General features: G+C 40.1%; 1 protein-coding gene across 2 annotated transcripts in view; it reads left to right on the top strand.

The window, feature by feature from the left end:
- Positions 1-13609, top strand: part of LOC124776906 — a 213864-nt gene that overhangs the window by 124087 nt on the left and 76168 nt on the right. For both annotated transcript variants that reach the window (XM_047252121.1, XM_047252112.1), the window contains one exon: positions 5492-5640. In XM_047252121.1, coding sequence (XP_047108077.1) covers positions 5492-5640 — 149 coding nt within the window. The remainder of the gene's footprint in view (positions 1-5491; positions 5641-13609) is intronic.

Below are 13609 nucleotides of genomic sequence, written 5' to 3'. Positions count from 1 at the left end.
CCCACATAGAAAGCTTCACAGTGTAGGCAGGTCAGTTGGTAAATCACGTGGGTGCTTTCACACGTGGCTCTGCCTTTGATCGTGTACACCTTCCGGGTTACAGGACTAGAGTAGGTGGTGGTGGGAGGGTGCACGGGACAGGTTTTACACTGGGGGTGGTTACAAGGGTAGGAGCCAGAGGGTAGGGAAGGCGGTCTGGGGATTTCATAGGGATGAACCAAGAGGTTACGAAGGTTAGGTGGACGGCGGAAAGACACTCTTGGTGGGATGGGGAGGATTTCATGAAGGATGGATCTCATTTCAGGGCAGGATTTGAGGAAGTCGTATCCCTGCTGGAGAGCCACATTCAGAGTCTGATCCAGTTCCGGAAAGTATCCTGTCACAAGTGGGGCACTTTTGGGGTTCTTCTGTGGGAGGTTCTGGGTTTGAGGGGATGAGGAAGTGGCTCTGGTTATTTCCTTCTGTACCAGGTCGGGAGGGTAGTTGCGGGATGCGAAAGCTGTTTTCAGGTTGTTGGTGTAATGGTTCAGGGATTCCGGACTGGAGCAGATTCGTTTGCCACGAAGACCTAGGCTGTAGGGAAGGGACCGTTTGATAAGGAATGGGTGGCAGCTGTCATAATGGAGGTACTGTTGCTTGTTGGTGGGTTTGATGTGGACAGATGTGTGAAGCTGGCCACTGGACAGATGGAGATCAACATCAAGGAAAGTGGCATGGGATTTGGAATAGGACCAGGTGAATCTGATGGAACCAAAGAAGTTGAGCTTGGAGAGGAAATTCTGGAGTTCTTCTTCACTGTGAGTCCAGATCATGAAGATGTCATCAATAAATCTGTACCAAACTTTGGGTTGGCAGACCTGGGTAACCAAGAAGGCTTCCTCTAAGCAACCCATAAATAGATTGGCGTACGAGCGAGCCATCCTGGTACCCATGGCTGTTCCCTTTAATTGTTGGTATGTTTGGCCTTTGAAAGTGAAGAAGTTGTGAGTCAGGATGAAGCTGGCTAAGGTAATGAGGAAAGAGGTTTTAGGTAGGGTGGCAGGTGATCGGCGTGAAAGGAAGTTCTCCATTTCAGCGAGGCCCTGGACGTGCAGAATATTTGTGTATAAGGAAGTGGCATCAATGGTTACAAGGATGGTTTCCGGGGGTAACAGATTGGGTAAGGATTCCAGGCGTTCGAGAAAGTGGTTGGTGTCTTTGATGAAGGATGGGAGACTGCATGTAATGGGTTGAAGGTGTTGATCTACTTAGGCAGAGATACATTCTGTGGGGGCTTGGTAACCAGCTACAATGGGGCAGCCAGGATGTTTGGGTTTGTGAATTTTAGGAAGAAGGTAGGGGTGCGGGGTGTCGGTGGGATCAGGAGGTTGATGGTGTCAGGTGAAAGATTTTGTAGGGGGCCTAAGGTTCTGAGGATTCCTTGAAGCTCTGCCTGGACATCAGGAATGGGACTACCTTTGCAAACTTTGTATGTGGTGTTGTCTGAAAGCTGATGCAGTCCCTCAGCCACATACTCCCAATGATCAAGTATCACGGTCGTGGAACCCTTGTCCGCCAGAAGAATGACAATGGATCGGTCAGCCTTCAGATCACGGATAGCCTGGGCTTCAGCAGTGGTGATGTTGGGAGTAGGATTAAGGTTTTTCAAGAAGGATTGAGAGGCAAGGCTGGAAGTGAGAAATTCCTGGAAGGTTTGGAGAGGGTGATTTTGAGGAAGAGGAGGTGGGTCCTGCTGTGATGGAGGACGGAACTGTTCCAGGCAGGGTTCAATTTGGTTAGTGTCTTGGGGAGTTGGATCATTAGGAGTATTATTGAAACAGCAACACAACACATTAATGTACTGAAAAATTTAATGAAACAAACGGGTGTGGAAATACCCTTTGGTAAAGAAAGTAATGTCAAATATAAAGAACAAGACAACCTATTTAAACACCAGATATGAAACAGTAACGCCTGTGAACAGCTTTAAATACCTGGACAAAAGGTGTACAGCCAATGAGATAGATAAAGAAACTTTGAAAGCATGAATTTGAAAAATGGAAATGGCTCTTCAAATCACAAGAAATACTGAGTATACTATCATCACTGAAATATGTGTACTATAAAAATGCAATTAAAAGAGAAACTTGTTACATAATCAACTGGGTCCAGATTTATTAATTTCCTTTGCTCCTAGGATTCCTTCATCCTTCGTGAGTGTTGTCCCATTTCTTCCTAAGTCCATTTTCTTCTTTTTGCGGACCTCTTTCTCTCCAGAAATCACACCTTTTGTGTTGTTTCTTTAAAAATTATTCTGTTAATCTTTATGTTCATTCTAATTCCTGTGTTTTCCACATCTGTCAATTGCGGTGAAGCATGTAGGTTCAGATTTGTAGCTGTTTAGTAAGTTGAAGAGCTGTGTGGTAGGTTCATTATTATTCATTTGGTATATATGTCCATAAAACTGTAGTCTTCTTTAATAGAGCTCTCTGTTTGATTATAGATTGTATTCAACATTGCTACTACTTCTAGGTCCCATTATTTTTCTTACAATTCTTCTTTCCCCAAATCTTGTTAGTTTAAGTCATTCTGCTGCATACAGTGTTTCAGCCATACCATTGTTTCATAGTGTTGTAGTTTTGTGTTCCAGGACAAAGAAAGTTTTTTTTACCAAGTGGGGTAGAGCAGTGGTTAGCACACTGGACTCGCATTCTGGAGGACGACTGTTCAAGCCAGTGTCTGGCCATCCTAATGTACACTTTCCGTTATTTCCCTAAATCACTTAAGGCAAGTGAGTTAGACATGTAATAATGTTGTCACTAGAGTATCTGCACAATTCAGCATCTTTATTGTCTTCTCCTGATGCTTTGTTATTTTTAAGTTGTGTTATGATTTCTCTGCTTTCCTCTATTGTTTGTGGCTTTGAGTCTAGTTGTATTTGGGTTTCATTATCAAAATGAAATTCTTCTTTTGTTGAATTGCAGTTGTGTAGTCTGCAAGTATTCTGCAGTTTTCAGTTTTATTACATGCAGTCTTCTGTTGTTTTGAAACTGTAAACTGTAAATTTGGTAGTACTTCTATAAACTATTTTGAATGTTTTGTAAAAGATTCTTGTGTTCTGCTTAAAGTGTGACTCATTTGAAATTAGTTGATCTCTTATTGTTCTCTCTTTATAATTATCTCATCACAATCAACATTCCACCAAGCATGTTACCATTTCTTTTTAAGAGGTATAGTTTCTCCTGCAGTCTCAATAATGTCTTTTTGAAGTTGTTGTCAACATTTAGGTATTCTTTTTTCCAAATGCATTTTGTAATTTATTTCTTAATATAACTTCTGTATAATGAACTTTCTGGATTGGTACTGATTCTTTCTTCTAAATATTGGTCTAACCTTGAATTTAATGGTATAAGCTAGTGGTCTGAATCTAAACTAGTGGTCTTGGCAACTTTTACATTGAGCACTTCCACTACAGACTGTCTACTTATAGCAACATGATTCAATTGTTTTTCCACCACAAATCATTGTTTTTCAACAGAAATTTTATTTAGGGATACCCATATGGTTTGTTTTTTAGGAAGTTTTTTGAAGAATGTAGGTCTTAGTACTATGTTATGCTACCTGCATAGGTTTAAGAGTCTCTCTCCATTTGCATTGGTTCTCTGAAGTGCAGGGAATTTTCCTACTATTGATCTGTGCTGACGTTCTTTGCCAATTCTGTGTTTGATTTGTTGTTTAAGACATATTTCAGAATGCTCAGATTCATTCTTTGCACAATGTTGTAGGCCCCCAGAATCTGAATGTCTACTTTTCATTTCCTTGGAAATGGGAGATTGAGTGCTTCTTGAGGTAAAATCTCTTACGAAGTAAATCTCCATTGTCGATTATTTGTTAATTTATGGGAACAAGTCCCCTAAACATGCTACTCAGGGTAAACATGCTACCCAAGGTTTCTTAGCTCTGAGGAATCTGTTTCCAGGTGTACTTCCGGTGTACAGATGGCAACCATTTCGCTGATTGTTGCAAGTCAGATGCATTGTGGACTTTTTCCTGTGTTGCTTTTTCCACTAGTTCCACTGTTCCGAGCTCCATTTTTTCCACCTTCCCTACTATTGGAAGTCTTCACTGTAACTGGGTCACGTGAGCCCTGTTCTTCTTCTTCTTCTTCTTCTTCTTCTTCTTCTCTCTCTTTTTTTAAATGAGGTTGTCCCTCCCACCCTTCCTCCTCACTTTCCTAATGAGGCGGCAGGCTTGGCACTGACGTAGCAGAGTTTGGGTCCAGATTATAAATTAGAAACTACATAAACAAATCAAACAAGAAAAATATTCTAAAACACAAAAAAATCAATAGAATCCACAAACACAGAATTTTGTTTTATGACCACACCCAAAAAATCAGTGACTCCAAATGGATGAAATGCACCTTCAACATCTTGGGCCTGAAGCTGAATACAAAAATACTCTGGTAGGTGATAACAAAAAACTAATCCAGAGGAAACAGGCATCCAAGCAGAAGACACAAAACCAAAACATCCAAAAAATATGGTTTAAATAGAAGAAAAAAATTAATGAGTACAGGTGTCATAATGGTTGTAGGTTAACTTTGGTCCTCAGACTAAAGCTTTCATCTTCCATCTCCTGTACTGTTGTCTTCCATTATTCCATTTTCTTTCTTCAGCCTTCAATTGTGATTTAGCAAAATGTCTTCTCCACTCATCAGTCAGAGTTATTATGTTAACATTGCTGTTATTATGCAACTTTATAAATATTTGTTGACTATGCTTTAGACTTTTAGTAACCTTGTGTTTTAAGATAGTGGCTCAATATTGTACATTCTGTACTGAATAGCTCAATAGTAATTATTATTATTTCTTTTAAGATTCTTTCTTTGCAGACAGTTATTAAAAATCCTTGTGAACACTTGACAGTTTTTTGTTTGTGTGATATAGGGATAGAATTGATATTGTTACAGATGATCTTGTTGAGGCAAACCTACTGCTTAAATAACACCATCTGAAGATAACGGTGACTTTAATATAAACTTTTCTTCCTCACACAGAACATCGTTTTAAGCAAAGACCATTTAAAATCATTGTCATATTAATATAAAATTATGAGAACTTACATGAGTTTCTTGATTTCATCCTGGAAGGAAGTTGAAACCCCATATTCATCAGTCTAGCACACTTACAGAATAAGGGACAGCTGTCGATATAATGTTGAGGTGAAGTGTAAACAAGAACAAAAATACTTGGTGTCATGTGAACAGTTCACAAATTTTAAAAATAACCGATTGCATTTTGCATGTAATTTAGGTACTCTCACCATTATCATAGTGACTGTCAAAAATGCACTTATGTCCAAAACATGTACAGTGTAAGAAATGAAAGTTTATAGCAAATTCACAGTTGTTTGACAGTGGTCTCACTTAAACAATTTCTATTTGTTACAAGGCCTGTATTGTACACAACTGTTCATAAATTTTAACTCTTTTATTACTAATTTCTTTCAGAAAGGATCATATGTAAGGCTGTTTGGTATACAAGCAAAAAAATTTTCACTTCCGTTATCAGAATATAAGGACTGTGTAATCCTCAAAATTGATGGAAGAATCTTCAGTTTCGAATCAGTAGTTGGCAGTGAAAAGGCAAAGATCTCTAGGTAAGTAAGGAAAAAAATCATTTCCATAAACCATGTTTGCATAATATTAAAATAGATTTTAATCTTTGCATATTTACTGCACCATACGTCTATACTCTGGTGTGATGGAGTATGCCTCTGGTACCACTGTCTGATCCCCCTTCTTTGTTCCAGTCACAAATTGCGTACGGGAACAGGGGTTGTCAGTATTAGCTCGAAGATTTTCGCAATGTAGTAACCCCACAAGATGTATGTACAGGGAAGTAATATGTTGCTTGACTCTTCCCAGAATTTCAGTAGTAAATGCACAATAGCTCTGAGCATTGGAGAGACTCGAACATTTCTGTAATGCTTTAGCACCAACTAAACAACCCTGAGACGAAGCAAGCTGCTCTTCATTGGATCTTCTCTATCTCTTCTGTCAACCCAGTCTAATAAGTAAGGGTCCCAGACCGATGAGCAAGTGTTTTGTAAGCCACTTCTTTAGTGGCTGAATTACATTTCATTAAGATCCATGGAGAAGGAATAAAAACTTTGAGGTTTGCCGATGACATTGTAATTCCGTCAGAGACAGTAAAGGACCTGGAAGAGGAGTTGAACAGAATGGACAGTGTCTTGAAAGGAAGATATAGGATGAATATCAGTGAAAGCAAAACCAGGATAATGGAATGTAGTCGAATTAAATCAGGGGATGCTGAGGGAATTAGATTAGGAAATGAGACATTTGAAGTAGTTGATGAGTTTTTGTATTTGGGGAGCGAAATAACTGATGATCGTTGAAGTAGAGAGGGTATAAAATGTAAACTGACAATGGCAAGAAAAGCATTTCTGTAGAAGAGAAATTAGTTAACATTGAGTATACATTTAATTGTCAGGAAGTCTTTTCTGAAATTACTTATATGGCGTGTAGCCATGTATGGAAGTGAAACATGGAGGATAAATATTTTAGACAAGAGAGGCTTTCAAAATGTGGTGCTGCAGAAGAATGCTGAAGATTTGGTGGATAGAACAAGTAACTGATGAGGAACTTAATACAATGGGGGAGAAGAGTAATTTGTGGCACAACTTGATTAGAAGAAGGGATTGGTTGGTAGGACATGTTCTGAGGCATCAAGGGATCACTAGTTTAGTATTGGAGGGCAGGGTGGAGGATAAAAATCCTAGAGACCAAGAGATGAATACACTTAAGCAGATTCAGAAGAATGTAAGTTGCAGTAGGTACTGGGAGATAAAGAGTAGCATGGAGAGCTGCATCAAACCAGTCTCTGGACTGAAGACCACAACAACAATAACAGCAACAAAAACAACAACAAGATTCTTCCAATGAATCCCAGCCTGACATCTGCTTTTCCTACAAGTTCTTTTTATGTGGTCTTTCCATTTTAGAATGCTCCAGGTAGTTTCCCATAAGTATTGTATGGCAATTACTGTTTCTAGTGATTGCCAATAGCACAATAGTAGAATAGTGGATTTCTTCACTTGCTCATATTCAATACATTACATTTAGTTATGTTCACAGTCCAATGATCAGTATTCTATGGGTCTTCTGGCATTGTTACCTGCTTGTAGAGAATGACATCATTTATGAATAACATTATCCAGTAGATGATTTATATATATGCATATATACATTATGAAAGTAACAGTCCTATCACACTTTCTTTGAGTACTCCTGAAATTGCCTTCTGTCAATTTTGTTCCATTAGAACGAAGAGTTGACTCCTCTCTGCTAGGGAGTCCTGAATTGATTCACAAATTAGGTCTGATACTTTGGGGTTAGCGTACATTTTGTTCACGAAATGACAGTGCAGAACTGTATGAAGCACCTTCCTGAAGTTGAGGAACGTAGCATCAGCCTGGATGCTGATATCTGTGGTGCTCTGGATCTTGTGCATGGAAAGAGTGAGGTGAGTTTCACAAAATATCTGTTTGCAGAATCAGAGATTTTCATTCTCCAAAAATATTCTACATCAGGTTTATGTCCACAGTGTCGGTCTATAATTGTGTGTAATTTTCTTGAAACCGGGAATTATCTCCACTTTGTTCCAGTTGTTAGGTACCCTTCATTGGCAACAGAGTGCTGCAACAAATTACTGATAGAAGGTGACAAGTTCTTCAGCATGGTATCTGTGGAATCTTACAGGAATCTCATCTGTTCCAAATGCCTTTCATTTATTAAGTGAGTGTAGTTGATTTTCTGTTCTGTGATCACTTACCGTACCATCTGTCAGCATTTGTGTGATGGTTGTAAGAAGGCACTGTATTACAGTCTTCCACAGTGAAACACTTTTGGAAGAGCAATTTCAGTATTTCAGCTTTCGCTCTGTCATCTCTGTTTCAATGCCCTTGTAGTCACTGAGTGATTGAACAATAATAAACTGACTGACTTTATATAAGACTAAATTTACTTAGGATTTTTGATCAGATTGGATGGCAAAATTTTACTTTCAGAGTTATTCAATGCTTCTTTCATTGCTCTCCTTACACTCATTTTCATCTCATTCAGTTTTTCTTTGTCCCATAGCCTATAACTGTTGAAATGTGTGGTGAACCTCTCTCTGCTTTCGTAGCAGCTTTACAATGCAGTTACTAAACCACAGTCTCTCTTCCCCATCCTTTAAAATCTTGCTCAGCATGTACTTAACCTAAGGCACATTAAACAACGCTTTTGAATTTTACCCCTTTGTATTGCACATCTTCATCCTCAGTAGTGAAAATTTGATGTTGACCACTCAGATTCTCTGCAATTTGTGTCCTGTTACTCTTATTAAGCATAATTTTTTTCTGCATTTCTTGACATTCGTTGTAAGAACTCTGGTGCCTGATACTAACACAGCCCTGTGATCACTGATACCCTCTGCTGTATTAGCTGATTCAAAAAGTTCTGGTCCAATTGCCATCAGGAGCTGTAGGGTATTACCCTCAGAAGTTGGTTCTCTGTATTTCTGCCCAACGTAATTTTTGGATGAGACATTCAGAATAACATCACACAAATCCATGTCTGTGCCACTTGTTTTGATCACATGAGGCTCTATTTTTCCCCTTAGTACTGTGATCAGGAAATTTATTTACAATACTCTGCAAGCTCTCTGTGAAGCATTCTGCCACCACAACTCCCACTGCAGGTGGCATTTAGGCAGGTGCTGATACAAATCTACAACTGGCCATCTAGCTTTGGGTTTTATGTGGTTTACTTAATTTTTTTATTTATTTGAAAATGGCATGTCAATTTCTTCCCCCAGTTCAAGTATGTGCTATGCCTTTAATGGCCTCTTTGTTGATAGGACATTAAATCCCGATTTTATTTCATGTTTTCAACCCAGGCGCCTAACTATGCTTGTCATCTGTTCACTGTTTCCTTGTTAAGTATTGTTCTGACTGTGTAACCATCAACTTTATTCATTCTAATTTTTGGACTGAGATTGTGCAATGGCAGCCTTGTGTGGTAAGTACTGTGCTGTGTTCCATCTGAACTTGCCAATTATGTCTGGTAATGGACAAAAATGTGTCAGCTTTCAAACTGCATCAGTTTAACTATGGCAGCAGCCTACTAACTACCAGTGTTAGTACGCTGTCACACTTTTACAGTCAGAGTACGAGAGACTCTAAAAACTCGTCTGTGTGTGCTGGAAAGTTAGTCGAGATGACCGGAGGGCAGTTCCTAGCAAAAAGAACACAGCGTGTCACACTTAATGGAGAGATATCTTTAGATGTAAAAGTAACTCAGGCATACCATGAGGGTGTGTTGCAGAACCATTACTTTTCACATTATATATATATGTGACCTCATGGATAACATAAGAAGTTTATCAGGCTCTTTGGGTGACTGTGTTATGTTCAGAAAAGTTGCAACAGTAGAAAATTGTATAGCGAATTTCAGGAAGTTCTGCAGATGCTTAGTGCAGGGACTGACAGTTGGCCCTCATCATAAACAAACGAATTATGCAGAAATGGACATAAAGAGCTGTTATTACACCATTGCACAACAGTCACTGGAAGTAGCCACATCCATTAAATATGTTGGACTACACATACAGAGCAGTTGAAAATGGAATAGCGACATAAACTAATTGCAGGTAATGCAGGCAACAGACGGAGACATTTTTTTTAGAGAATTCCCAGCATGTGCACTCCAGCCGTGAAGGGGTTGACTTACAAAACCCTCATTTGACCACTACTTGTCTGTGATCCACACCAGGTAGGATTGATAGGGGAAATAGAAAAGATCAAAAGAAAAGCAGCACATTTCAGAACAAGTTCATTTAGTAAGTGCAAAAGCATCACAGGAATGCTCGTCGGACTCCAGTGCCGGCACTAAGAGTGAGAGACACTGTGGGTCAATGTTAAAATTCTGAGAGTGTACATTCCTGGCAGAGTCAGTGAAATTATAGCTTCCTCTTACATATATCTTGTGAAAAGGCTATGATGGTAAGAGCAGAAATTTACATTCATACAGAGACTTATCGACAATCGTCAATCATTCTTTCACTGAACTGACTGGAACACAAAATACTCTGTGCTATACACCATATGTAGGCTCATGGTGTATAGATGTAGGTGTAGGTTGAGAGACGCAATAAAATCACAGAACAATGAGACTATTGGCAGCCCATTCATTTGTTCACTCTATCTCATTGTACTCTATAAATCTAGTCACAAAGGAGAACTGTTGGGTATATAGGACAACTTCATCTACACATTAAAATGCAGAAGCAAGCACTACAAGCTGCTTCTGTAAACTGTACTAGCAAAAAAATTATGACTGTTGCTAGTTTACATACAATGATAATTGTTAGAATTACTTGTAGATTATTTTATTTGGAGAAGAGCACCTACCGTATTTACTCGAATCTAAGCCGCGCTTTTTTTCCGATTTTTGTAATCCAAGAAACCGCCTGTGGCTTAGAATCGAGTGCAAAGGAAATGGAAGTTCTGAAAAATGTTGGTAGGTGCCGCCAGAACTAACTTCTGCCGTCGAATATATGTAGCGCTACACTGGCATACTTCGCAGGCACAAAGATAAATACTGGCGCCAAAACCTCTGCGTCAGTAAATAAATTTTTTTAAAAAAAAAGGTGTAAGACGAGCTTTTTTCTCCGCCCCGAGTTTCGACCACTGCATTTTCATACATTATCCAACGAAGTAAATACAAATTCCGTGTTGTTCATGTTCGAATGTAGCAGCATTTCAATGTAGTACGAAAATCCGACTGGCAAGACTATTTGGGATGTTTGTCAATATGGCCAACTCTACGTTCTGAATTTTTTCCTACCTGTGAGAAGAGATGGTTGCTAATAGGAACTTTTATGAATTGCGAATCACATGCAGTATTTTCTTCAACATAAGAATAATACGGGTATAAACATTTTGCCATGTATTCTTGTTTGCTGCTATCTCATTTAAATCCTGTCTACCTAATAACCTACGAAACTAGTGTGAGACAGCAGCAAATGCGCAAGAATATACATATCATGTCATGTTTATATTCGTATTATTCTGATGCCTAATAGTGATAGAATCAGAAATGAAGCACGGCAATTGACTAGATTTTTAAATCTTAAGATGACTAATTTCTGTGCAGAATGTAATGTACAAAAGAGGCGTCTGCAAAGATTTTCAAACTGAGAAAAATTTTAGCTAAACTGTCGTTCAGAACATCTATCATACGCAGTCTATTATTTCGTTCTTGTTGATCATTATCAAAGAAAGCAGCAGTATAATTAACAACAAATAGCAGTCTCTTGCCATTGTTTCGCTAATGAGACAATTCCTTTATTTTTTTTTTTTTTATTGTAAGCGGCGGTAGCGCGCACGTAAGCAAGCCATGCCGCGAGCGGCGACAGGTCGTAAACACTTACTATCAGAATGCGACAAACAATACATGACACAGTACAATAATGCATTTTCAGCTTAGAGTGACGTAAACACCTATAACAAAGAGAACGGCACTTCTCAGATCAAAGAAAAATAAGCAACCCATTCAAACCAGACGAAGCACGCCTGACACATAGCAATGGCTACCTGGTAAAGCTTAACTGCTAAGCTTACGACTCGAACCAAACTACTGTAGCTGTATCGTCATTTATTCTACCTAAATTGTGTCTCATATTACAATAGACCAACTTTGTTTCGATTTGGAGGTGCGGCCTAAAACTTTTCTCTCCCCTTGAATTTCGAGTCTCAAATTTCAGGTGCGGCTTAGATTCGGGAAATTTTTTTTTCTTTGATTTCGAGTCTCATTTTTCAGGTGCGGCTTAGATTCGAGTAAATACGGTACTCTAAAAGGCTACTGCTCATTCTCGTACTCAGCTCAGCTGCTGTCCTTACGCTGAAGAGCCAAAGAAACTGGTTGCACCCAGAGCCAAAGAAACTGGTTGCACCCGCCTGATATCATGTAGGGCCCCTGCGAGCATGCAGAAGTGCCGCAACATGACGTGGCATGGACTCGACTACTGTCTGAAGTAGTGCTGGAGTGAACTAACACCATGAATCCTGCAGGGCTGTCCATAAATGTATAAGAGTATGAGGGGGTGAAGAGCTCTTCTGGACAGCAAATGGCAAGGCATCCCAGATACACTTAATAATGTTAATGTCTGGGGAGTTTGGTGGCCAGCAGAAGTGTTTAAACTCAGAAAAGTGTTTGTGGAGCCACTCTGTACCAATTCTGGATGTGTGGGGTGTTGCATTGTCCTGCTGGAATTGCCCAAGTCGCTCAAATGTGCAATGGACATGAATGGTTGCAGGTACGTGTCACCTGTTGGAGTCATATCTAGACATATCAGGGGTCCCACACCAATCCAACTGCACAGTCCCTACACCATTACAGAGCATCCACCAGCTTGAACGGTCCCCTGCTGAGATGCAGTGTCCACAGATTCATGAGGTTGTCTCCACACCCGTACACGTCCATCCGCTCGATGCAATTTGAAATGAGACTCATCCAACCAGGCAACATGTTTCCAGTCATCAACAGTCCAATGTCAGTATTGACGGGCCCAGGCGAGGCATAGAGTTTTGTGATGTGCAGTCATCAAGGTTACACGACTGGGCCTTCGGCTCCAAAGGCCCATATCGATGATGTTTCATGAAAAGGTTTGCTTGCTGGCACTTGTTGATGCTCCAGCATTGAAATCTGCAGCAATTTGCGGAATGGTTGCACTTTTGTCACACTGAACAATTCTCTTCATTCGTTGCTTCCGTTCTTGCAAGATCTTTTTCCGCCCGAAGTGAAGTCGGAGATTTCATGTTTTACCGGATTCCTGATATTCACGGTACACTCATGAAATTGTCATACAGGAAAATCCCCACTTTATCACTACCTCGGAGATGCTGTGTCCGATTGCTACTGCGCCGACTATAACACCAGGTTCAAACTCACTTAAATCTTGATAACCTGCCGTTTTAGCAGCGGTAAACAATATAACAACTGCACCAGACACTTGTAGTCTTATATAGGCGGTGCCGACCACAGCACTGTATTCTGCCTGTTTACATATATCTGTATTTGAATACGCATGTCTATATCAGTTTCTTTTGCACTTTAGTGTATTTCATATTGTATGTCCTGCACTTGGGCAGGATGGGAAATGAGTGGAACGTGGGGCAGCTGGTCGTGTTGGGGGGAGGGGGGGGGGGGACTTCAAAACAAAAGAGTGATTCCAGTCTCTAGTGGAGGTTTTTATTTATCCAAAAGCCTATGCCTAAGGGGTACACTAAACCCAGACTCGCTACGACAACAGGATGCTGGCACAGTTAAATTAAGAGGCATTGCGTTCCCAAAGGGAGGAACCGGAGGACACATCCTGTCACGGAGCGAGCTAGCAGGCAAGAGAGCATTCTGAATACTCATGCAGTCTCACTGACCCATCAGGTACGCACCACCTGACCGCCCCCCAATCCTCCTATTGGTGCGCAGTAGCTATCTCTCCACCAGCAGTACTCAAACATAGCATCCTTGGTTAGCTGTGCTACTGTGGGATGATGATCATGT

Source organism: Schistocerca piceifrons, chromosome 1 (assembly GCF_021461385.2).
Source record: "Schistocerca piceifrons isolate TAMUIC-IGC-003096 chromosome 1, iqSchPice1.1, whole genome shotgun sequence".
Taxonomy (NCBI): domain Eukaryota; kingdom Metazoa; phylum Arthropoda; class Insecta; order Orthoptera; family Acrididae; genus Schistocerca; species Schistocerca piceifrons.
Note: the sequence above shows the minus strand (reverse complement) of the source record. Positions and strands in the feature narration are given on the sequence as shown.